Source organism: Heliangelus exortis, chromosome 2 (genome assembly GCF_036169615.1).
Source record: "Heliangelus exortis chromosome 2, bHelExo1.hap1, whole genome shotgun sequence".
In the NCBI taxonomy this organism is placed as follows: Eukaryota; Metazoa; Chordata; class Aves; order Apodiformes; family Trochilidae; genus Heliangelus; species Heliangelus exortis.
In genome coordinates, this window is record NC_092423.1 from 26,289,023 (window position 1) to 26,314,917 (window position 25,895).

At 37.2% G+C, this 25,895-nt stretch overlaps 1 protein-coding gene across 10 annotated transcripts in view; it reads right to left on the bottom strand.

The window, feature by feature from the left end:
- Positions 1-248: 248 nt before the first annotated feature.
- ICA1 (islet cell autoantigen 1) overlaps positions 249-25,895 on the bottom strand; it is a 64,840-nt gene continuing 39,193 nt past the window's right edge. For 5 of the 10 annotated variants that reach the window (XM_071735307.1, XM_071735317.1, XM_071735316.1 and 2 more), the window contains 9 exons: positions 23,215-23,340; positions 22,931-23,029; positions 18,445-18,539; positions 16,359-16,408; positions 12,827-12,889; positions 12,669-12,710; positions 8,125-8,406; positions 2,895-2,990; positions 249-1,174 (listed from right to left, as the gene is read on the bottom strand). In XM_071735307.1, the coding sequence (XP_071591408.1) occupies positions 1,053-1,174; positions 2,895-2,990; positions 8,125-8,406; positions 12,669-12,710; positions 12,827-12,889; positions 16,359-16,408; positions 18,445-18,539; positions 22,931-23,029; positions 23,215-23,340 (975 nt within the window). In that variant the 3' untranslated portion in view covers positions 249-1,052. The remainder of the gene's footprint in view (positions 1,175-2,894; positions 2,991-8,124; positions 8,407-12,668; positions 12,711-12,826; positions 12,890-16,358; positions 16,409-18,444; positions 18,540-22,930; positions 23,030-23,214; positions 23,341-25,895) is intronic. The other 5 variants (XM_071735310.1, XM_071735313.1, XM_071735312.1 and 2 more) reach the window with 5 other exon arrangements.

Here is a 25,895-nt window from a genome sequence, read left to right on the forward strand (position 1 = left end):
CCAAATATAATAAATTGCAAAGCAGGCCCCATACAGTTCACAGAACTTGTGATGTTACATGGCTCTTGACATCCTGTAAGGAGAGGGACCCTGAGGGAGTTTAAATTGTCTTACTGGCTATGGGATTACTATGCAGAAACAGTGTGAATTACCAGGTATGGCCTAAAAACTGGTCATGTGTTTTATCTCCAGATGCTTGTCATGTACCAGTTTAAAGCACACCAGCATTCCGGTGGGAATACAAGGTCTTTTTTTGTCAAAATCATTTTATTAAAGAGTTAATGTCACAACAGGCTCAAAATAACACATGCTTCAGAAATAAACTGGATGAAGAAGACTCCAAACAGAAATATGAATGTTTTAAAGGCATGGTAATGCATCAGTTGCAAGAAACTTCTGCAAACAGGTGCAAATTGTGTTGGTGAGATGGAGAAAAACCTCAGAAAAGCAGCCTGCTGGGCATGACTTCTGTTTATGTAGTGGTTTGTCTAATAACTTAAATCAGAAAGGGCACAATTTCCATGGCTGCAAATACCCTAATGTATTTCTTCAATAATTAGCTCCAGCACAGGTTTTTCACTGTGATTACTAACAAAAGAAATTTAGCTGATATCTTAACATAGCAGTAATATATATATTATATATAGATGTTTGATTCATGCAGCCTCCTCAGTTACATGATTTCTTTTTTTAATTTACTCAAGAAACATATTAAAAAAATAGGTTTGCAATTTGTATTTCACCCCAGTCTTAGTGCCACATCACCTCAGGCAAAGAGTGTTTCAGCAGATAATCTACTGTGGCAAGAAATCTGCCCTAATTTTTAACCTCATTTTTGTAAATCCACATAGAAAATAAATGCGAACTCTTTATACAAAACAAGAGCAAATAACTCTACCTATATAAAAGGGGATTAATTCCCTTTAGTTTTATTATCATGGCACATACTTTATAGTTTCACAACAGCATACTAATTTTAATTTAACCCTTTTTTTAAAACCCCAAAATAGTGTTGATGAATGGAAGAGTTTGAGTTACCACACGCAGCTGACTCATGCATTAAGCAATTCATGTTCTTTATCAGTTTTCCCAACAGCATCAGGATTGGACAATGGGTCAAGGTCAGCAAAGAGACTGAACCAGGCAGTCAGGTCTTTAGGATTCTTCATAGGTTCTGGAAAAAAAAAAAAAAAAAGAATAAGTACAGACTTGTCAGCTATTTTAAAACAAAACTGACTGAATGTTTGACTGGGGTCAAACAAATGCCATGCTATTGTTTGATTTATTACTAAGGGCAATTCTGACAAGAAAATCGGAGTAAGTGATGGCATTTTAAAACACTAACTTTAAAAGAGTATGGAACTTTCATAAGGATTAATGTTTTACATCTGCCTGCCTGTGTATTTGACATGGCTCCTGCCATGATAAGTACAGAAAAACTTTAATTAAACACTTTAATTAAAAATAGAAACAATCCTGGCCTCATTGTTTCATGGAAGGTACTTGACTTGTGTGTGTGCCTGTGTGCCTGGAGAAACATAAAAGGAAAGCAAAGGCAAATTTTACTTTCAACTTCTCCTACAGGACTAAAAACCTTTGCCTCAGTCCAGTTCATGTGACTGTTCTGTTCCCCCTTGCATATGACCACACGAAGTCATTTGGAATGAATAATGGGAAGGTGTTGGCTAAAGAGATGCAAGGTACATTTGATAACCAGTCCCAAATGCAGGTTCTACTACTAGGGCATATTTTTTGATGTACATAAAAACTGAGAGCTTAAGGAGCAGCTGGACTACTTCTATGTGTCTACATTGACATGCAGATGTCACAAATGTTTCCTACCTGCTCGTATTTCAAAAGGGCAGTTGCTCATCTTAAAGAGAAGGTGACTTCAGCTGCTATGAAGAAATTACACCACCACTTGCTTTGTTTTTTGTGACCCTATGCTTAATAAAATGGGCTCTTCCACTCAGAGGAAAAGGTTGCATGAAAGCATTCTTTGTGAAAAAAGGAATTTATGGGCAAACTAGGCTCTGCGTGGTATAATAACTTTCATCTTGATGTCTGCAAGGCCAGAGTATCTGCCACTTTCATAAGCAGTTTTTAAAGTAGCTGAAGGCTATTCCTTTTTCAGGTGAAGGTACTGCAGCTGTGGCATCATACCCATTTCCATCAAAACATCTTAACCCTCTTTTTCTGCTGGGCTGAAACATGTCAGTCTTTTAATCCTGTGAGGCAGGCAATGAAATACATATTGCTCCTTTCTTCAGTACTGAACAGCTTTGACATAACTTCTGTTTGAGTATGTATACACAGAACAGGCTAAAACCCACCAATAAGGATTCAACCTATTTCTGGTTCACTTTTCTGGAAGACCCTAATCTCAGTAGGTGGCAAGCCTATGCACTCTTGGCTCAGTTGCAAGAAACTAATTTTCAGGCAGATGATTACTGATATGATGCATGTTAATCAATGAAACTTGCAATTAGGGCTCTTCTGCCTTATCAGTAGCCTGTATTTTAGCCACGGTGTTCTCCTAGGGCTTCTAAACACTGTTTAGCTTAGACAAAGTGCATGCAGATGCTATTTAGTGTGACTCAAAATTAAAGCAGCAAAAGAAACTCTGGTTTCAGCTGCCTCATTATATAGTAATTACTCTTTTGGCATACTACTAGCACTGAAACCTATGGAAAACATAAACATGCTCACAAATAGCATGCACATAATCAGTGCTGAAAGAGAGTAATTCATTAGTGAGCACATGACTCTTGACATGTAAATACAACAGAAAAAGGTTTTATTATGACAAGAGTAACTGAGTAGACTGGACAGATACAAGAGACATAGCTAAAAAGGAAATGCAAAGTAACTGATAAAATAGATGGCTGTATCACCTTTCACAGGGGTCTTGTTAACATTCACATTCAGGCTGTTTGGTTTCTGTGCAGGCTGTGGTATAGATGGAGGGCTCACACTGTTAGCTGCCCATCCTAAAATTCAATAATACAGCAGCATTAATGTGAAGAATTCATTTCTTAACTCCAACATCCCACTCTCTGGCAGCACAACGCTCACTCAAGAGAAGGAAGCAGTATATTATGTGTATGGTTATGGCCATTCATATATTTACTCAGACACAACAAATCAAAAGTCAAATGCAGACAAGCAACATCCTTGAGAAGAGGGTATCCATGGATCAGTTTCATCATCTCCAGATTCAGGCAACTGTACCCTTTTCAAACCTTTCACCTGGCTAAAAAAAACTTCTTTTCTTATTTCTTTTATCCTGTCACAGCTAATACTTGTTCACAGAATGGCCAGTAGAGCAATCAAGTCAAAGCCCAGCTGTAGGGAAAAGAACATAACTTACATTTGGGCAAAAATATCACACATGCTAAACATATTTTCCAGCTTTCTTTCCTTTTATGGTTTCCAAGACTTTCATTTCATCAGCTGTTCCAGAAAAAACATATTTAGGGACCCTAGAATTTTTAAGTTAATTTTGAAAAAATTAGTTTCTTGCAAAAATCTTTGAAGAATTAAATTCAGGATTCACTGCTTTCAGTTAATATAAAATTAAGTTTTCATGGAGTATTTTCTTTTTTTTTTTTTTTTTTTTAATATTAATTTGAAAGGATCTTCTCAGCAGTAACTATGCAGGGAAAAATAAAGCTGGTTATTCAGAATTTTTCATTCTTACATGTATATTCCATAGCCACAAAATAGTAATAATAAATACAGTTAATGAGGCCAGCTGGGCTGGCAAAACATACTAGGGGTGGTGTTCCATGGAAACATACTGGCAAAAAATGGAGGATTTTTGTCCCTCCCTGGCTTAAGATATTTAAATTCTCATGCTTCACCACAGAGGACTGAAGGTCTAATATCTCATTTCAGCATTATCTCCTTTCATTGTGGCGTGACCAAATATATCACATCACTGAGATGGATGGATATGTAATTCTGCTGTATCTCAAACAGGATATTCATCTGTGCACAGAACTCAAATTCCCTTATTTGGTCACTTTTTAAAAAAAGTTCATGCTCTCACATCCTGCTCTACTCTCTTTGTCCTTCCTCCCCTTACCTTCTCCTCTTTTGAGACCCTATCAGATACTGGTATGCAGTGTCCTGACAGTCACTGTAAGAGCCATGTAAGTCACCTAAACCCTTCTTCTCTCTGATAGATTATTCTCATCACTTTCTGATCTTACCTTGACTATAAAAGGTCTGGAGCCCAAGCTGTGTTATTAAAAGCAAGCAAGAAGAATGCTTCTATAAAATCACATGAATTAGGAAGGAAATTTAAAGCCACAAACATCCTCTGTATCTCTAAAGAAACAAACCATAAACTTCTTCAAAATCTGGCTGCAGAGGGCTCACATGAATTTGTTCTAGGCAAAGGTGAGAAAAGCTTATGGGTCAGCCTGTGCCCCCTGATAATGAGATATTAGAGTTTAATCATTCAAATAAGCAAATTTGTATCACAGTTAATAAAAAGCATGGCATTAACACTTCAGAATGATGCACTTTTCCAGGTGTTTTCTCTGCTTCTGCTACAATGAGAAGACTGGCAGAGGACATTACACACAACTAAAAAAAACTGTAATGCTTTCATTCGTTTGGAGATGGACTGCAAGAAAGTGTTTTAATATATTGATGGATGGCAATGGATAAGTTAAGTGGCTTAAGCGAACAGGCACAAATCCTAATTTCATGGAAATGATTGGGAGTGCTGCCCAGAAACTTTCTGTGCAGGTTCCAGTCACTTCAGTGAGATCAGGAGTTGGCTCCCTGAGACCTCCCTGATGTTCATTTACACAGATGTGACTGAGAGACCACAGAGTGAAACACCAATTAACTCCTTTGGAATTCTCCTTTGGAGTCCCCAGGCTGAGGCTCAATAAGTAGCATGCCCACAAGAGATGCTGTGGCCTGGTTCTGTTTTCAGTGAAACATGGGGAGCACAACTGCCACTTAGAAAACAGAAAGGACCTGACAACAACAAAAATTTTCATCCAAAAACGTGATGCTTTTATGATGAACTTATCAGCTTCTGAAGATATTGGGAAAGACTGACACCGAGTTTTTAATAAATACATTCATAAAATTGTTTGTAGTGTTGACTCACAGTGAGCTACAGAGAACAACTCCATCTATCAAAACCAAACTTTTTCCTATCAATTTAAAAGTGGTTGTTAGTCCTAAGTCTGTTCTGGTCTGCCTGTTCACTGGATGGCTTCACTACCTGACTAGACAAATGATTATTGTTGAAGCAGCAAGGAAACCAAACAGCTTACTTTTCAGCCAGCATCTTCACAAATGGTACCACAATTAAATTTAGAAATAGAAATGGTGAGTTGCACAGTTTCTTACCAACTAGAGTCTATGCACATGTAGGGAAGATAAAAAGGAGCCCTTAGTGGTATAAGTAAGTGAGGCCATAAGCATCATCAGAGAGAAAGCCAATGCTCTCTGAAAAAGTGCAAAGGAAACTAAACAGCAATGCTGAATCTGACAGAAACTAGAAGATTTCTGGGACTATGCTTTATACAGTCTTAATATAATATACATATATTATATGTATATAATATACATATAATAATATATACATATGCATACACAAACACATTTTATATACACACACACATATATATATATATATATATGCACACAAGTTTATATATCTTTCAAACAAGCACCTGGCAGTCCCATAGCAATTCAGAGTCCAACTGTGCTAGATCCTGTCCATAAATACAGCCAGAGAAAACTCTGAGCTGGGAATTCCTGACCGTAACAGTTTATAACCTGCATAACATTGTGCCTGTTTTACAGATTAAGATCTGAGGCAGAGAGAAAACAAAGCACCAAAGATTTATGAGCATGCTTAACGTAAAATAAGTAAGTAATCCCACTGAAGTTAATAGAAAAGTTAATGTGCTTAAAGTTAAGCATGTGAGTTTTAAGAATCTTTATGGTCTTAAGGCCAAATTCACACAGGAAGTATGCAACATTGAGGCTCCAGTGTAGCACCTCACACTGAGTAACTATTAAACAATCCTACCAGCTAGGGGAAAAAAATACATCCCTAGTCCTCAGTAAAAATATTCATAATTCATATATTCTAGTATTTACAATTTGTATATTAAAATATATTTACACTGTAGTTTGTATTTTGTTTTAAAAAAAAAAAAAGTATCTGTTCCCAAATTTATTGATAAGGTGAAATTATGAAAGAAGCGGTGTGAAGAGAAATTAAAAGCAGTTTAATATTAAAACTGAGATTTCAAAAGACATAAAATGGAATTTCACCCTCTGTTAAAAAATAATAATAAAAAAAAACTTTAAAAGAAAAATAGTCTATGAAAGTTAGTTAATTAATGCATTTTATGGGGCATTTTACAGCTGGGAACATGCTTGTTCTCAGATACAATTATTTAGCAGATTATCCTTGATTTTTCAAAAGCCAGTAGATCAATTACCATGATCCTCTGCCAGAACCTTGGAAATCCATTTGATACATATTTTATTCTTCCAATATTTACTTATTCTTTCTCTTAGTAAAAAATATTTGATGATACTATATTGACTGGAATGAATTTTCTATTCCTAATGTTCTTTGAATGCAGCATCCCTGAGTTCTGATTTTGAAGTGCTAACAGTGCAGCCACTGCCTGTGTCCTCTGCAAGTGAGAGTGGTAACAGCCTCAGAAAGGATTCTCAGCCCTGTTTGTCACTGACACCTCCAAGAACTTTTTTTCCTTCAAAAACACATTTACATTCAAAAACATGTAAAAAGTGCTGGGAAAAAAATAAATCCCATAGTAATATGCTGGTATTTTAATTTATTTGCTTAAAATCTGTGTATGTCTTTTTTATTAGATGATTCTCATGGTTCCTTTTTTCTTTTAATAGATATCATGTCCACTTCTGGTCACAAACTATTTAATTTGACAATGAAATGAGTAAGCCTCATGATTTTTTTTAGCTCATATTTTATGAGGTCAGATCCTAAGCTTCTCTAGTCCCTCTTCACTTTAACAATCATATTCACATATGCATGTATCTCATCATAAATATACATCAAAAACTGTGCATCAATGCAAAGGTCACTCCCCTAGTTTCCACCTACATGTTTAAGTCAGTGAACCCAAATATCTTACTTTAAGGATAGAGGTGGTACAGCATTAATTATAAAGTAAATTTGCCTTGCCAAAATACCACAGGTAATTTTACATCATTTATGATTGTTGCATGGGTTCCAAGAAGTAGTCTTGGAATCTTGGATGTAGTAGGATGGAATCAGTCTGCTGCTCTTTCCTACATCAGTCTTCCCCAAAAGAGATTTAAAGAACTTGGGACAGAGACCACAAAGACACACCTCCTCCATCTAGCCTTGGAGAAATCTAGCTGGACTATGGGGAGGATGAAGGGGATGGATGTTGCTCCCTTCCCTTCCCTGAAAATCTCTGCCCTAGTTCTTCCCTTCCCACAGAAGCAGCTTGGAAAACTCAAGGAAATGAAATTAATAGAAGAAAGGGGAGAGAAAGAGTTGCATCAGTAGATCACCAGCCTGCAAAAGGAGTTCACCTGTATGGTTGCTAGGATGAGACAACCCATTTACCTTACGCATAACCCTAAATCCAACAGTATGGAACACTTTAGAAAAAACATAAAATGAATTATTGTGATTGATTTTCACTTTGTCTAAAAATAGTATTCCCACATAAAACACAGCAATAATTTTTGATTCTTTGGCTCCTTAACACAGACAGAAGTTGTGATTTAAACAGCAAAGCCCACTCAAACAGATTTTCTGTAGCAGAAAAAAAAATACCTCAGAGGCTTTCAGAACATTTCAGGAAGCTCAATGAAAACATTTACAACAGTGATGCAGACTTTAGGTTTTAGGGTACTGAATTCACAATCACTGAATGAGCAGGGCTAGAAAAACAAATAAGCTACTCACATGCTTTTCTCCAGGCCACACTCTGCTTGAACTTCAGGGCTTCTGCAGCTATGGCACAACATAAGCTGTCACCACACTTCTACAGAGCAGAAAAAGCCATACTCTAGAGCCTCAAACCAACCCCAAAATGCTAACAGAACAGGATGAGCTCTCACCATGTAAAGACGAGTGTAAGTCATTCATGTTTTGGTCTAACAGCTGTGAGGGCAAGTAGCCTGATGGTGCTGGTGCCACAGAAGATGAAGTGCTCTCTAGTTCTCCAGCAGAAGAGTTCATGGTGAGATCAGTAAGTGCAACCTGTCCAAAAACAGCTGTCCACTCTTTGCTGAATTCCCCCTCGTCCAGAGAGGAAGCATTGAGGATCTCATTCAGTAATACCATGTCATCCTTATCACCAGGTTCTGACTCCAAGGACCTCACAAACTGATCCTTTGAAGCTGTCAAGATAAGTAATTTTTTAGACAAAGAAAGAGGGAACCTTTATAAAACATCCAGTACAGGTTTTGTATTTAAGAAAGATGGAATATTCTGCATGAATATTTGTTGTTTTCTCTTTTAGACCAAATTCTCTTGGATATCTGGACTTGTAGATTATGCAACAATTAATTTCGTCATTGTTTCAAATAAGTTTACACTGTGAAGACTCATTTCCCATTATAAACAATAAGTATGTTTAACAATCTACTAAACACCAAAATCATTAGAGTCTAATATTAAAACATTGCAGAATACTACCTTCATGTTGCTTTTTGAAGTATCACATAAAATTGACAAAAAAAGTCAGATTGGTACAAATTGAAAAGAAATAAGAGTTGATTATTCAGAACTGTGTAAGAGCACACTTAAAATGACCTTTATGACCTTCAGACCAATGCCTAAATTACTTCCCCAAGAGAACAGGTTACTCTACACAGAGTGAGATTTCTCTTCTGTCCAGTGCTGCAGCAACTTTCCCCCCGTCTCTCTTCGGCTTCTGGGAAAGAACTGAGGCCACTTCCCTTCCCTCAGTGAGAGATTTTCTAGCACCAGAACTACAACTGAAGAAGCTCTTAGATCATTTGGAGCCCTTACCCCTAAAAAACTTACTAATTTAGTAATGTTACACAGTTACATGAAATGCATAAAGCTTGCAACTAGGACTGTAATCCTTTCCTCTAGCTTACAAAACACTGGCAGAGTGAAAGAACTGTCACAGAACCCCAAGTGTGATTTTACTTGGAAACATCCAGAAGGATGAATCCACTCTGGGAGTTTGCAGAGGACAAAAATGGTAGTTAACAACATTGGTAATATTATGTTACTGGAACCCAGATCAGTTTATCTTAATTATGTTTATTTCAAACTTGTGGAAAGGCACAGAAGCAAACCTGTTTTCCACAGTTCAGAAAGATCACCTGAGCTCTGTGAGTTGCATACAACTTGAAAAGATGCTTTTAGCCCTTTTGCATTGGGATAAAAGGCTGATAGTAGCAAATAGGTTGCAATAGGCCATTTTATTGAAATACGATGGCCTTCTCAGAAGAATTCCTTTTTAATAGCTGTAAAAATTCATAATGAAACAGCTGCAGTTGAGTCACAGGAGAAAAAAAGTGCAAAACTGTTTTAAAAGAGGCTGATGAGTCAAGCACACTAACCTACATCTTAAAACCCAGACAGACATGTAACAGAAGGATTTTATCCATTACTGAAGTCAGCTCTGAGATTCAGATCCCTTCTAGTTCATGTTCTCTACACCTTTGTACTCCCTGACAGGGCCCCAAAATTAGAAACATTGATTCTCCTGATGTTCCCACTAGACTGTAACTGAAATGCCACAGAAAACAATTTGTTCTCATGAATTTTCATGCTTTCCTAACTACAGGTAAACAGCAAAGAATGTAAAGGTTGTCCAAGCTCCTACAACTCCCCCAAGTCTCTATCTGTTCAGCAGGTGAGAGGTAAATTCACCCAGAGGGGAAAAACAGCTGCTCTTGCAAAGGCAGGGAAGAATTCTGATCTCTATGGGTCATCACCATCTCAAAGCTGACTTCAGGAGGCTCCTTCATTAATTTGGCAGGATTGCAGGGGGAGATGCAAAGAGAGCATCATTAATAACAGCTTTGCTGAGACTAACCACAAATGACATTTACTCTAATGGAAGAAAAGCTTTGCAGCGAGACAGCTCAGAGCAAAACTCTGCTTTATCTGGGTATCCCACTGCTGTAGCCCCATTTTTACTGGGGCAGAATGGTACAACACATATCTTTACATCTGGGGAGCAGTTAGCTCTTGCTGTGCTGCATAGGACCAGCAGACTTCCGAGGAGTGACACATTTCTCATTATAGCAGTTTTTCTGTTCTTCTTGGGGACAACACATCAGGGCAAAGGAGGACAGGGCAGTCCTTAGTTCTACTCCTTTACAATAGGAAACCAGACCTGCTGACTGAGATATTGAGGTATTATTGATACCCATGTGGTATTTGTGCTACATTACTAGAATGATTTGGACCTTCTCACCTCACTGGAAAACATCCTACTGCTTCTTATCCCATTTCTTTCTTTTCACTGCTCATTTTCACAGTCAAAATTCTTTTTTTTTTTTTTTTTTTTTTGTCTTTACATTCTGCCCCCAATATTATAAATGTCCACTAAAAAAACCCCTAGAATTCCCAATAAAAGACTCAAAAACTAGTCTGGTAGCTGTCTGAGCAAGCCTCTAGCAATGCTCGTTTTCCTTTGAAAATATATTATTAAAAAAAATACGCAAAGAAACTAAAATAATTTCTAATGCTACATGATTGGAAACACAGGATAAAGACTTCCTTCTGAAACACACACAAAAGCATTCCTCTCCCTATATTGTTGCACTTGAAATAATACAACATTCATTGGTCTCAAGCTAGCTAAAATTGGGGTAAATGGCTGGTACTGTAATATTAACATAACCATCCTTATCTGATAGAGATGTGATAGAGATGTTCCACAACAACTTTCATAGTGATTTAACAATCTGACTAAAGAAAAGTCTTCCAACTGACATAGTTAAACTTGTATAACCAATATTTGTATGCATTATCTGTATCCCTGCTCAGAAGGTCTAAGAAGGAATGGAACGGAGACAGGGAAAACCAGAAGAAAAATGGTCAGACATGTACTGACCTTTTTTATTAACCACAGAAAAGAAGTGATCACTCCCTTATCTACCCACAGAATAGGGCTGCTTCTGCCCAGGCAGCTGAGGAACTTTTTGTGTTTCTTTCATGGGTGATTCCACACACAGGTAATTTCCCCACTGCAAGACACTGCCCGTGGCAAATCCAAAGTCAAGGTGTTTGCAAAGCCTGTCCTTCCTTACCTACCATTAAGACAATACCTTAAATACCTCTCAGTCTGACTGACTAAACTGCACAAACGGATTTTTTTCCCTTTGGTTAACTTGCTTTCTGAGTTGCAACAGTTTTGTTGAAGGTTTTTTTTTTTTACTCACTTCCAAGATACATGAGTAAAAACCGAATTAGAAATTATATGCAATACTCTTACTGCATAGGAAAACTCAATATAAAAGTTTTAGCTAGATCTTTCATATATTACATGGTAAACCAGTAACACTGGGGAAAAAATCAGCACAGCCCCTTGAGCTGCCACCAATTTAATAAAAGCATAAGGATAGGAGGAGAGCCTGGAATGAGAGATTGCTTTCTCATACATGAGAACAGCAGAGTAGATTTCATTAAGTATCTGGCTGAAATAAGTGACCAGTTTTTATATGGTTTTAAGAGGACTAAATAAATTGTTTATGATATGAATGTTTCCAATATAAAGCTCTGTAGTTACTAGTGTATTCAAATCATAGAACTGAATGTATTCAGTTGTAAGGGACCTTTAAAGGTCATCTAGTCCAACCCTCCTGTGGTGTACAGGGACACCTTTAACTAGACCAGGTTGCTCAGAGCCCCATCAGGCCTGACCTGAAAGTCTCCAGGGATGGGGCTCCTACAACCTCTCTGGGTAACCTGTTCTAATATTTCACAGCCCTCAGTGTAAAGAACTTCTTGCTAACATCCAATCTGTCTCTACCCTGCTCTAGTTTAAGACCACTACCCCTCCTCCTATTGCTACACACCCTTGAAAACAGTCCCTCCCCAGCTTTCCTGTAGACCCCCTCAGGTACTGGAAAGTCACTATAGGGCTTCCCTGGACCCTGCTCCTCTCCAGGCTGAACAACCCCAACTCTCTCAGGCTGTCTTCATAGCAGAGGTGCTCCAGCCCTCTCATCATCCTTGTGGCCCTCCTCCTCTGGACACGCTCCAACAGGTCCATGTCCTTCTTGTGTTGAGGGCTCCAGAGCTATTGCCAAGGGTCACGATACAACAACCAACACATCAAAAAGAAAAGTTTCTGAAATGTAGTTTAAAGAAGTTTCTAGGAAGAGTAAGGCAGAACTTACTTCAGTGGGACAATGTCATATAGTAAAAATATGTAAAGATTCACCTCTTACAATGCATTTTCTTTCCAGTAAGTTTTACTTCATGTTATAAAATCTGTAACAATGCCTCAGCCTGTATATGAAGTTGAGTTTCCTTTAACAGTCTAAATACTGCAGCTGAATAATTTCATTCAACCTCTCAAATTATGAAAACAATCAAGATCTATTTATACTTGGTGCCTGTAACTGAAAAGCAGATGAAACAGACATGCATAAATGTTTCATTTTCATACCATTTTCTTCAGGTTGCAGGTCTAATAAGTCATCTATGGCACCTAAGCAAAAAAAAAAAGAAAAAAAAAAGAAAAAAGAAAAGCAACAAAGGGAGATCTGCAGTACACTGACAATCAGCATGTACAAAGCTAGAAGTAATTTTCTTAAGCCTCTTCACCTGAGTTCTGCTTGTGGTTACAATTTCCTTGTAACGTGGATATGACATCCTTGCCATCGTCAGCTGTAATTAAGACCCATAAACATGTCAAATTGCACTTGGCACAGGATCATGATTACAAACAATGTCACTGTAAGATCAACATGCAGTGGTTGTTGGTATTCCTGCTTAACATGAACGTGGGCACAGTGGATGAAAGACTGCAGATACAAGCATTTCTAAGAAGTGAGGCAAATTTGAGTAATAACAGAGGGAGATATTCCTTTGAATCACCACCTGCCACTCCAGCCCATCTCCAGATGGAGCACACCCAAACTGAGGCAACTTCAAGAGTCAGAGAGATCTCTGGTGTCCTCCAGAAGCAGACACACTTCTTTAGGAGGCTTCTACTCACATAGGCCAGGAGAGAGCTCAAAAGTGCCCAGGACTCCATCGCTCCCTACCCTGTCTTAATTGACATTATATTCTTCCTCATGACAGCAACTCTTGGAATGGGGGAAAGGAATCTTCTCCAAAACACCACTGCACCCCAACTCTAACTACTTTGAGTTCTGAGTAAACTTCTTAGATTGGATGTGGAGTCAAAACAATCATCTAGATTCCATCTCTCAGTGAAAAGAACAACACCTCCCTTAGGTGATGAATCCTATCCCAGATACGTGGCAAAACAGGAGGGGTGAGTGAGTTACCTGCTGACCATGCCTTTCTCTCCCCTTTAACTGTTGAGGACATCTAGCTTCTAGACAGCTAGGCCTCAAACTTGAGGCTGGAAAGCAGAAATAAAATTCTGGGAATAAAAATTAGGGCAATAAAAATTGAATGCCAAGCCTTTTCAAGAGAAATTTCAAAGTGTGTTCAGAACTAAATGAAACAGAACAGCTTGCTGTTTCAAACAGTGCTCTGCTGGGACAATGACAGAAATGTGTTACCAGCCCTAGAATCAGGTGGTCATTTAGGGACTCGTGATCACATCTGATTACACTCTATATAGACACAGATGATATAGATATAGATATATAGATAGAGATACAAGAGGCATAAACACACATGGGCAACTATACAGGATACTTCCATAAAAGGACAAAGCACAAAACTAAAGGGATAAAAAAGAACCCTAAACTGACCGCCAGAGAAAAAAAAAATCAGAAGGAAGTTCATGAAAGTGAGATAGGGATAGCCACAATCATGTACTGAAAAAAGTGGAGCTGTTGCTGAAGGCCTGCCTTAGTTCACTTGTAAACATGATGGAGCCAATCTTAAAAAAATTCATAGCATATTCAGGGAAAATGCAGAGCAAATTATATGAAATTACAAGTTATGAAGTAGTAGTTGATGAGGAAAACTAAGATGAAATAGTTCTATCACTGGTAGCACTACATCTCTATCAGCTTAGAATGCACAGAGCACTTAAAGGGAAAAAAAAAAATCTTAGCAATGTCACAGACCCAGTAGTGTATGGAGATGAAAAGAATTAGCAGAGCAGGCAGAAGCATTTCAAATACTTCATTTCTCTCCAGGGACAATAGAGAAAGAGACAGAACAAGGTATTTATATTATGGACCATGGTGAAATATTTTACAGCCCCTAAGTAACTGAGATTCCAGAAAACATCTGCTAAGAAAATAAAAGTCAGATTTTGTATACAAGAATATGAAAATATCTCATCAAAGAGATATCTGATCTAATTAACTCTGAAGTGGGTAAAACTTCAAAACACTGGAAAAAGCCCAATATTTTGTCATTATTAAAAACATCAAATAATGACAATAATTAACAAGATAACTAAAGTAATTGAAGGTAACTGTGGGCTGGTAGCTCTCCATTACACATAGGCAAAACATTAACAGAATCATATTCAATATGAGATTCACCAAAATAATATAAATGTAATAAATGCTCCTACAATAAAAGGTGCTTATATGGAAAGCAGACGTAATAAAAACAAACAAACAAAAACCACCCAACTAATTTAATTCTTTGATAAAACTATGACCTTTGGTAAAAAATTTTGTTTTGGAACAAGTTGAATTTTGCACATAGCCTTCCAGCTAAAAAGTCAGCACTGCAAAATATCTATAATTGAACATATTGAATGCATTAGGAACATGACAACTAACATATGTCAAAAACTAGTCGTTAGGAGAAATAATTGCAAAATAAAAGTATTTCTAGTTTTGATCTGCAAGGTTTAGTGTTACATCCATTGCTATTCAATAGCCTTAGCAGTCATCTGGAAGTAAACACAAAGTCACTTTTGAAAAAAATGTGCAAACAGCTCACAATTAGAAGTGGTCATTCAGACCAGTTATACAGTTTCTGTAGTCAAAGCTGAGAGAATTTGGTATCACTAAGCCTAAGTTATATCTCTAGGAACAAGGAATGTAAGCCATGCTGCAGAAAGGAACAAGGAGTCCTGGAAAGATGTGACCAAAATGAACTGATTCTTGATAAACAAAGAATTCAAACATGAGTGTCTAAGCTGATGTTGCAGTGAAATGAGATATGGCTTTTGGACAGAGAAACAGGAATGGGATTTTATTCTACAAACACAACAGGAGAGACCAACATCAGAAATGTCTTGTTCAGTTACATATTTTATGTTGCAAAAGGCATGTTGCAAAGTGGAATGAAAACAAAATCTTCAAAAACCAAGGACTAGAGATGTTTTCAAGACATGAATATGGCAAGCTTATGGAAATGAAGACTTGAGAGGATTTTAATGTAGTACCTTTTGAATATCTTCACAGAGGATATTAAAATAATTTGCCATTGATTTAGTAGAAAATTACCTATTATAAGTCATGGAATTATTTAGGCTGGAAGGACCTCTGGGGGTCATATTCTCCAGGTTCCTTCATAGAGCACAGTCAGCTCTGAAGTTAGAGCAGGCTCCAGAGATGTTCCCTGACAAGTCTTGAAGATGTTTAGGGATGAAGATTCTACAGCCCTTCTAGACACTTTTTCCAGGATTTCACCAACCTCACTGCAAACATTTTTTTTTCCTAGTATGGAATCAGAAGTTCCTTTCCTGTCACTTGTGCTCATGCCTCCCATTGTCTCACTGTGCACCTCTAATTAGAGCCTGGGAGGGGCACTGGGTAATAACACCCCTTAGGTCATTGAAAATGGCTGAATGTGACTTTACCTTGCTTTTGGGCAGAAGTTTCACTGAATTTATCAAGTTTTTAATAGAATACATGTTTAATTACTGGAATAAATTAGCAAGATAAGTGGCATACTTTTCTTGACACCCAATAATCTATAGCTCCTTCCCTTGAAGACATGGCCAATGTAAGTATGATGCTTTGGAAAACAAGCTTTTTGACCTATTGGAGAGTGACTGAATGAAATGCATTAGGATATAATATATAAGATACTAGGTCAAAAAAGAGCTTTCTGGCCTTTTGTGTTTTATGCATAATGTGGGGTTTTGCTGGGTGAAGCTGAACATGCAGGAAATAAACAAAAAGTAAAAAAAAACAAAACATGTAGTACAGCACTCAGAAAGTTGTGATAACATGAAATAAAATACCTGAATAGTTTGATTCCTTGGTATGGCTCTCCTCATCTAATGAAATCAACCTTAATTTCAAAGAATAAGAAAAAAAAAGAAAAGAGAAAAGAATTCTAAGGCTGTGGACTGATAATACATTTTTCTCTTTTTGGTCAAATAATTACAGAAACATATCAATAACACGCAGTATTTCAGAGGAATTCTTGTATTTACTGTATATGCTGGTCTGTTGTTAACTTTTATTGCTTGATTGCTGGAAGTATGGTGAAAACCAAATTTAGATTGAAGACCAACTATTAAAACCTACCACTATCAATTTTATATCAAACTAAATCTCTGTCATGTGAAGTAGAGTGTATTCTGCTTTTCCAGACTCACTCTTTTTTAATTGCTATCATGAAGAAGGCATAACTGTTCAAAAGAAACAAACAACAACAACAACAGAAAACAAAAAACAACCCCCCCAACCCCACTTTGCACTTCTCTTTCTAACAGCAACTAATTAAAATCAAGAGTCAGGTGAATTTTGTTCCATGTCAGCAGATTTCTAGAAAATCAGATCAGCAGTATTGATGAAAAAGCTCTTGAGAGAAAATAAAGCTGTGGCTTACATGCAATTCTTACACAAAGGTAATCTCTTCAATGAAGAATATATACCTTCTAAGTGCTATTATTTTGTGTAAAGCCATTCAGTAATGACAAGGCTGGTGTGGTGGTGAAGAGGACTTTGCCAGCATATTCCTCCTATCCTCTAGTGACAGCACAGGAGGAGCCACCCCCCCTTCCCAGCTCCTGAGGACAGGCGTGTGGGGAGCAGAGGAAAATAAGAGTGAGGACAAATCCTGGTATAATGATTGCTTACTGCGAATGGAAAGTTCACAAGGACTTCAAAAGCTTTTTTTTGTGAAACTCTTCAAGAATCTTAGATGTTTATTTATGGTTTGTTATAGAAAGCAAAATGGTAACATATTTTTTTCCCCTCAGTTTTATGAGAAACAAGGAAAAAGATAATCCCTAAATAAAAACAAGAGCAACCACAACATGGCATCTGATGCATTCGCTGGTAGGTGCCAATCCACACATCTTGCATAAATCATGTGTTTTTCTAGAATTTTATATTCACAATAAAGGAAAACAGTTGTTTATGACATTCTTTATTACTGTCACATGAGATACAGCAGATACAAGGACCTGCTGTGGAGACTCACCTGCAAAATGGCACTTGGTTGAGTCCTTCTTAAACTGACTAGCACTCAATCTGACCCATTTATAAACTGGCTGGGCTCAGTGGTTCTGAATCTAAACAAGTAAAAGGACTGGAAAACTTAACCCTTTAAAAATCTACTATCAAAAATAGCCGAGCCAAGTCCACTCATTATCACTCAAGCTGTTCTCTGCTTTATGACAACTGATCCTTTGCTGGGTGCTTCATTTAACCAGGGAGAGCCAAAGCAACAGGTGGCAGCAGGATTATATCAGTGCTGCATCTCCTCGCAACCGAATCCTGATGGTCCCATAGGGCAGGGATCACATCTCATTCTCCTCTTCTCCTTTCCTCATGGCAGCTCATTCATAAGTCTCTCTCACCTCAGAGCTACAGGTAACTCAAGCCCTGATAGCATCAGCTCACTTAGATGTACTTTTTGCTAAGTACCTACTGCTTCATTGGATTACTAACTGATGCTGTATACATTACAAAAACTAATCGCTGCTCAGTGCAATCAAGGAATCCATATCCTATTCCCAGGTGAAAGGAGATGCTGCTGAAGGGAGAAACCCAATGCCCACGTATCTTCTCCCAAGTGTAGCTGTTTACCATTACCACTCAAGAAAAAATGAGGCAAACGCTGAAAACTTCAGAAAATGCTAGGAAAGATGAAAACCACACAAAGATTTAGTGTGTCTTTTTAAAGCTCTTAATTTCACCATAAAATGTATTAGTTTTCATTTATAAAATTTCAGGAATTTTTGTATTAAGCTTACTATTAGCTAGTGTGACTAGTTGTGTCTATATTTAAATTTAAAAATGTTTGGTGACTTTAGCAACCAAAAATAAGATTACAGACAAAAATACTTAGTTTAATATATGGACCATGTGACTTACTGACTCTGCTGATCTTGTACTGATTTGGTGCTCTCAGTCTGCAGGTCCTCCTTTTCTGCTTTTTCTGTTAGTTTATTCACAGGATCTTGTAAGGTCTAGATAATAATGGTAACATAGATGAAGAAAAACAAATAGAATCAGGGAAGCAACAGTGTATCATTCAAGGCCAAAACATACTATAGAACCTACAGAAATTCAGCAAGAGTGGTTTTAAGTTGTATCAACTGTCTGACTCAAACAAGCAAAACTAAAAATTTTAGAAGTTATTAACTCAAATGGAGTCACATGAAAACTTTATGTAAAAAGGTGACTTTTGGATACTTCTAAACTCATATCCTAGTCCAGTATTTCTAAGTAAAACCATCTATACCATGTGCAAAGCAGGCACCAAAAGCATGTTTCTTTGCCATTTTGAGGGTTTGCCTTTTTTTCCCCTCATTTTTTGGGGGTTAAAAAAAAAAATAGGAAAAGTAATTCTTTTCTTTACATCTATTTTTTCCTCATATACTGCTTCTCTACTTCTTTACTCTCATTTTTTCCTGATACAACCATTTTTCATCCTTGGTAACTGCAGCTTAGTGAGAAAGCACTACTTGTACCCTGAAAATGAGGATTAAAATCTTGGATGATTAGTTAGACAGTGGCCAGATGTGGCATCATGAAACCCAACTGTCTCTTTGCAATCTGAAAAACCAGGCTACAAGATAGCAATGTACAGTTTCACAGACAGCCTTTTATAACCAAAATCTGAATATGTGAACAGGCCAACACATACAGCATTGTGAGACTCTTATGAGATTACAGAAGTAATAAATGTACCATTGCTTGTTCTATTATGCATTAATTACTATTTCTGCCTGGAAAAATTACATAACTGAAGATGGTAATTAAATAATTTCAGATGTTGGCAATGTGAATATTTGGCTTTAAGAAATGGTTTTGCTGTGAAGGTGAAAACATGTTCCTCTTTCCAAAGTCCAGCTCAGTTTGTGAAAAATAAAAACACGTTTCATGTGACTAGTCCTGGCAACTTGTAATTTAGTTAATTTATGTCTTACTGATGTTCACAGTAGTGCATTCTTCCCCTGCCCCCCAACAAGCTGAGGCTGAAACAAATGATCCACCTTTTCTGCAAAAATATAAGGAGCACAAAAATGTAGTGGTTTTGCATCTGGAGTTTTAAAAAATTAGTAGTAGGTTTCATCAGAATAGTAAAAGGAAAAAAAACCAAAACAACCAATTTAAAAATGTAGCTAAGTCCATCTCATCTGCTGAATAAAAGTTGGAATCCCCAGCCCATCTGTTACACGAAAAGCATTCCCTGGCCTGTGTGTTCCTTGTCTTGTTTGCACTGCCCTGCAAAGCAGGACACAAGTCCCTAGAAGGGGCATTCCCTTTTCTGCTTGGCTCCTCACACATTTCCTGTATGAGGAAATTTATACTTCTGGGTTTTAGAATGGACTTCTCATAAACTCGAGTTGGATTTTTTTTTTCCCCTCAATAAGTGAATTCTTCTATCTAGAACCAAAGATTAATCTGTGATAAGCACTTTTAGTGCTGCAGACATCATGAGTCAAAAGATGAGGGATGACAAAAGCAGCAGTAGTAAATAGAGGCATTAAAGAAATTTACCTTACTCTGTGTTCATTTTGTTTTTCTTTACACTAACAGTGCTAACCAGAATCACATGTAAGCAGACCTCTTGGATTCTGAATAATGGACACTGCCCACATCAGCTAGATAACCTATAAAGGAATATGTTACCCTTTAACTGGATATTGACTAGACTGCACTTCTTCTCCTATTAAAGTCGATGGGAATTATTCCATTGACTTCAAGAGAACCTGGATAGGAGTTCAAACAAGTAAGGTTATGCACTATATTAGCACTAAAAGTGCAGTGCAGAGAAAGACAGAAGAGCTTTGCACTACAGGCACTGTACTGCTTTGGGCACTTGAGCCACTTAGGACACCTTCACAGCAGGACACACAGTCCCCTGCAATCAGGAGGTGATGGTGCAAGAGTTGTGGTGATCTCCCTGCCACTAAGTACAGCAGCACAGAGCCTGCCCCAAGAAGGAGGTAATAGTTTTGAATAAACAGAACTACTTTAACCACTGCCTAATTATAAAAGTTAAAGCATATTATCAGTAGAAAAATCTTTTGCATCGTCACCAAGAAAAAGACTTCCTTCTTTAAGGAACTGTATTTTATGATGCTTCCTTCATGAGTGTTTCAGGAAACCCATGTTTAAAGGACTGATTGAATGACGGAAACAGCATATAGAAAGGGAGTCCACGAGTGCCTTGGGAAGGAAACAGCATGATAATAATGGCAATTACTATTTCCTGTATTAGGCAAATAAGCACAGCTCTGGAATACAGCTTCAGTTTCAAAGGTGATTACAGAAAATTTACTAAAAACCAGAAGCTGTATTTTAATGCAGTAATTCCATGTAACAATTTAAATCAGGCAATATTTATGCAAATTCTGATAGCTAATAATGAAATTATTTTCCTCTCCCCTGTTTCCGTCTACTCCACATCTTGACATACACAACAGACTGAGATATCTTTTTAAAAAGATTTAAAATAATACAGAGAATGAGTATGAAATATAACTGAGTGCTAAGAAGACACTGTCAACTGTTTTCTAAACATGAACCCACAGTAATGTGATCACTGCTGTCAGCATGAGTGAAATCAAACTATGATATTCTCTCACTTGTTTCAGGTTACATGAGAAGAAGGGAAGAAGCTCCATCATCTAGAAAGTTCAGTGAGTAAACAAAGCTGTAAGGACACAGACTGGGTTCAGACAAAAGCAAACACACTTCAGTTGTGTGTATGAATTGTCCCTGGGCTCGTTGGCTGAGCACAGATAAATGGGCAACTTCACACCACATGCCTGCTCATCTGAACCCACATGGACTTGGTTGTGAGCTAAACCAGTATGAGGCTTAAGGTACATGTTTAGAAAGCTATCATTCTAGTTTTGTTGATTTTCTTTTACTACAAAAATCAGGGTAAGACCTTACACACTGGCAGGGAAAGTTCACTGTCGTTCACTCTGCACCATTCCAAGTCCGACTGCTACTCAACTTGCAAAATTCTTTCACCTGCACCTGGGCTGCTTTTGCATGGAAATAAATGGATGAACTGATATTTAGGCCTTTTGACTCTTTTACCAGGGCTATTATTATTTTTAGGTGCATAAACTCTTCAGGAAGTATGGTATCATAGCATTAAAATGAAAAAATCCAATACTCAATAAGTAAATAAGGCAAATAAACAGACAGAAAAAATAAAGAGGTATCATTGATGAAAAGTAGCCCCTGAAATAAATGTTAATTCATTTGATATATGGTAATTACAGGACAATGAAGCCTTAAAGGCTTTACCAAAACAGCAGACCATCATCTTTCATGTTAGGGCAATGGATACAGTAACAGGTACTTTTATATCACAATATATAGCGATGTTAGCACATTAATAATCATCCATCATCAAGCATAAAACTTGCAGCTAGGAAATACAGCTGCAACAGCACAATTATGCTACTCTCAGCACATACCCTGAAGCAAAGAAAAAATATGGGCTGCTTTTCATTAAAGGACTGTGGCAAACATCTCTAGAGACAACATCTTCTTTCCAGAAACAACCTCAAGAGGTGTTTAAGAGTCTCTTTCCTGAAGTAAACCTGGTACATTAATATATTAATATTTAAAAGGATAAATAGTTGTTTTCCGGTACATAGCACCTTCTAATTTTTTAGTAAGACAATCTACATTTAAGTCAAATGCTGCCATTTTATTTAAATCCTTGTTTTAAAGAAAAATGCTAATCCTACATGCATGTATGCTTAGTTTAATTCAGAAGGATCCCTTGCATAAGCAAAATGAAGATGATAATATCAGAACTGGAATCATAAAAGACAAAAACTGCACATACTGCATATTCAGAGATTACAAAGGATCAGCAAACACCACTAGTCAAACTAAACAGTATTTCCCAGAACAGCTCAAGGTTAGGTGGTCTGAGTGCAGGTGAGCATTAATGTATATAAGTACCCCAATTAAGTGTTCTTGAAGAGTATGAGTTTTTGAAAACAGATGCAAAGATAAAATAGCATTAATTCACCTGTTGGATTTTGGGGACCAATATAAATCCCTAATTCTGCTGGATCTTACTGTTCTTTAGGAATAATCAAACACAATTGAAGTTAGAATTTTAACACGTACAAGAGTACAACCATGAACAAACCCTTTCTCTGAAATAGCTCCTCAGTCACTGCACTCCCCATGCAGTTTCTGATCCTACTAGTCAGGAGGACATTAAACAGAAAACCTAAATTTATATGAAAAAACATGAGATGAATAAAATCATCAGACCATATATGGACAAAATATGAATGTGTGCTTTCTACATCCTTGTATGATCTTTTGTTTGTTATCACTGGACAAAAAACCATACCTCTATACTCCTTACCTTTAACATAGTGAATTCATATGGCTGATAACCTTTGAAACTTTCATGGATGGCTGCCATCGTGTGTGAAGTTTTTTCCCAAAAATGAAGAAGTGTTGTCTGTAGGGTAGGATAAAATTTCAATAAAATGTTAGCTCTAACACCAGGCTGCTTTCAGTGCAAATTTTACATCTCTTCAATACTAGTTATATAGTTTTAGAGCTGAATACTGCCATGGTAACCTCTTTGAAAACATTCATTAACAGAAAATCTTTCTTTTGGAGGTCAGCGTTTTCTTTGGATACCTGATATGTCGTTAGCACATGAGAAAGGAGGTTGCATCTGCTTGCTCCCAAAAGATCCACTTTCTGACAGACATCAGTCTTCAGTTTGTCAAAGTTGAGTTTTGCATGTCGCACTTGAGCTTGAACCTTCAGACAAAGGGACAATTATTTATGCTGTGAAGTTTATTTTCTCAGCTTTTTCTACTCCAGCTTCATGAAAAAGCAAAGAAATATAACTTTTAGGGAAATCAGACACCTGAACAGACTCAAAATCTATACAGAACTTTATAGTAGCATCAATCCCACTGAATTTAATATATAGTGGATTGATATATGCTAAAACACAGCTTTTACTATTTTCTATGCTAATATTTTTCTAATATATTCAGTGAAGAAATTCTATTTGCTAACCCCTGTTTATAAAATGAGAAGATAACACTTGAAAAACACACTCATCTTGATATCTCTTTACAGAAACACGAATTCAGAGCCTGGCCAACAAATTTGGATCTTAATTTTTATTACTTGGTAGACAAGTGCACGGGCAGAGATGTTTCCATGTACCTATAGTAGAAGACAAATTGAACTGACAAAACTTAAAGTTGACCTGCAACTCTTGTTGACAATATAGCACTTCGGTAACTTTGAACTAATACCAAAAATTCACTGAATTTCCCTTCTAAAACACAGTGCTTTTCCTGTTTATTGCTGTAAGAAAAATATCAAGGTCCCATTTCTTAGGAGCAAACAATTTCAGTGGCAAAGGGTTTAAATTCTGTTCTTCTACCACCTACCAAGTTTGTACAAGACACTGCTTCACAAGCCTCAGGTTTGACAACAACATTGGCATTCTCATGACCATATATTAGGGTGGAAAGCTGATGTGTTTTGTACTCAGAATCCCTCACTTTTATGACAGCTTTGTACACTACCCTAACCCTATATTAACAACAACAAAAAATGTTTATAACAAATTTTGTATAAAAAATAATAGTTTTCTTCCAAGGAAATAGCAAACAATACAACTACAAAACTTAATTATTTTCCTATAACTCTTTCACCATTACAACAAAGCATTTGTCCCAAAAAACCTTCACAGTGGAAAAATCCCACTGAATGGAAATTTAATACATTTCCTTTCCTTTGGTTGCCTAACTCAGAGAGTAAACTGGTTCTGTTCAGAATATGCAAACTCAAAGATTTGTGACAACTTTTTTTCAGGGATCAGATTGGTTTGCATAAGTAATACAATAAGGTTTACACATATCTTAGGCCTGACAGGTTCATAATGAAGAAACTACAGTAATTTAAAACTTATTATAAATGCAGCAACTCACAGGTGAGGATTTAATTGTAGAAAAATATTAAAAAATTATAGATAGAAAATATTACCTTTATTTTTTTTTTAAATAATAGAGGAACAGCAGTGCTTCTCTATAACATAGCTACAGGGTTACAGAAGGGGAAGTCTTCCAGGATAACTAGGCATTGCACCAAGCAATAAAATGAACAAACCTTCAGTTATTATATTGAGATATAATAACAATTATACCTCAAACTTCGGACCTGTTCCAGTGCTCTAACCACAAGGCAACAGCATTTTACTGATGACTTGCTTTGGGTTTTATGCATGCTGAAGTTTCAAACAAAAGAGAGGTGTCCAGAACTGAAGGAGTTCCTGGGTAGTTAGGAGATGTTTTGATGAGGCAAAGACAGATCTGAATTCCCTGAGGAAGGAGGAAATTGCTCCCATGGATTCAACTCCATAGGCAAGCATGACAAATGCTGAACTAACAGATACAAAGCAAGGAGCACCTACTGCCAGGGTATCTCCTTAAAAATATGATATTTTTGAAAAGCCTTGCCCAGTCAGAACTAGACTGGCATGAGCTGAGGCTGCCTCTTGGTTTGGGATCCCTGATGGACTCTATACTGCTTAGCCTGTGCCTGATGGAAGCCCAAGCAAGGCACCACACTATCCATGCCAGGAGTCCCATCCCTACTGGAACTGTCAAGTCAAACCAGCAGGTGGGTAAAGAGCTTATGGGCCTTCAAAATTGGCAGCTATGGAAGAGGACAGGAGCAGTGGCAGGAATGTGGAAGCTTTAGAAAGTCCCAGATAAAGCATCTTTGTCCTGTATTAGGTTCTCATATCCTTTATTTACTTTAGGAGCAAATACCTGAAAGCACAGTTACAGCTCATCTACCAAGGAGAATTGTGAAGAAAATCATGGACCTGTGCAACACAGAACTTCTAACTGACATCCAAACATGAGATTACCTACATTTTTTTTGCCAGCAGGAATTGCTACAACAGAAAAGGTATTTAGTAAGAGATGTTGTAGATCTTTGAAAAACACAGTGAGACTTGAGACTAAACTCTGATCTCAGTTACAACCATGAAAATCCAGAGAAATTCAACTGATGTCAGTGGTAGTATGTCAAACATAAAGCTGTATTTCACAACAGTGCAGCTGAGATCTGAATCCCTTTCCTATTCAACAGATCACAGCACTGGTGAAAGAACAGCTGTGCCTCTGCAGGCTGATAGTCCAAGAGAGCACAGAATGTTAGTTCTGGGTAATATAAATACTCTGTCAGAGATCGTGGGCTGCAAGAAAAAAACAACAGACTGGGATCTGGGTCTACATCATGTTTCCAGCTTCTTAAAGTAAGAGAAATAATCCAGAAAGAAAAAAAAT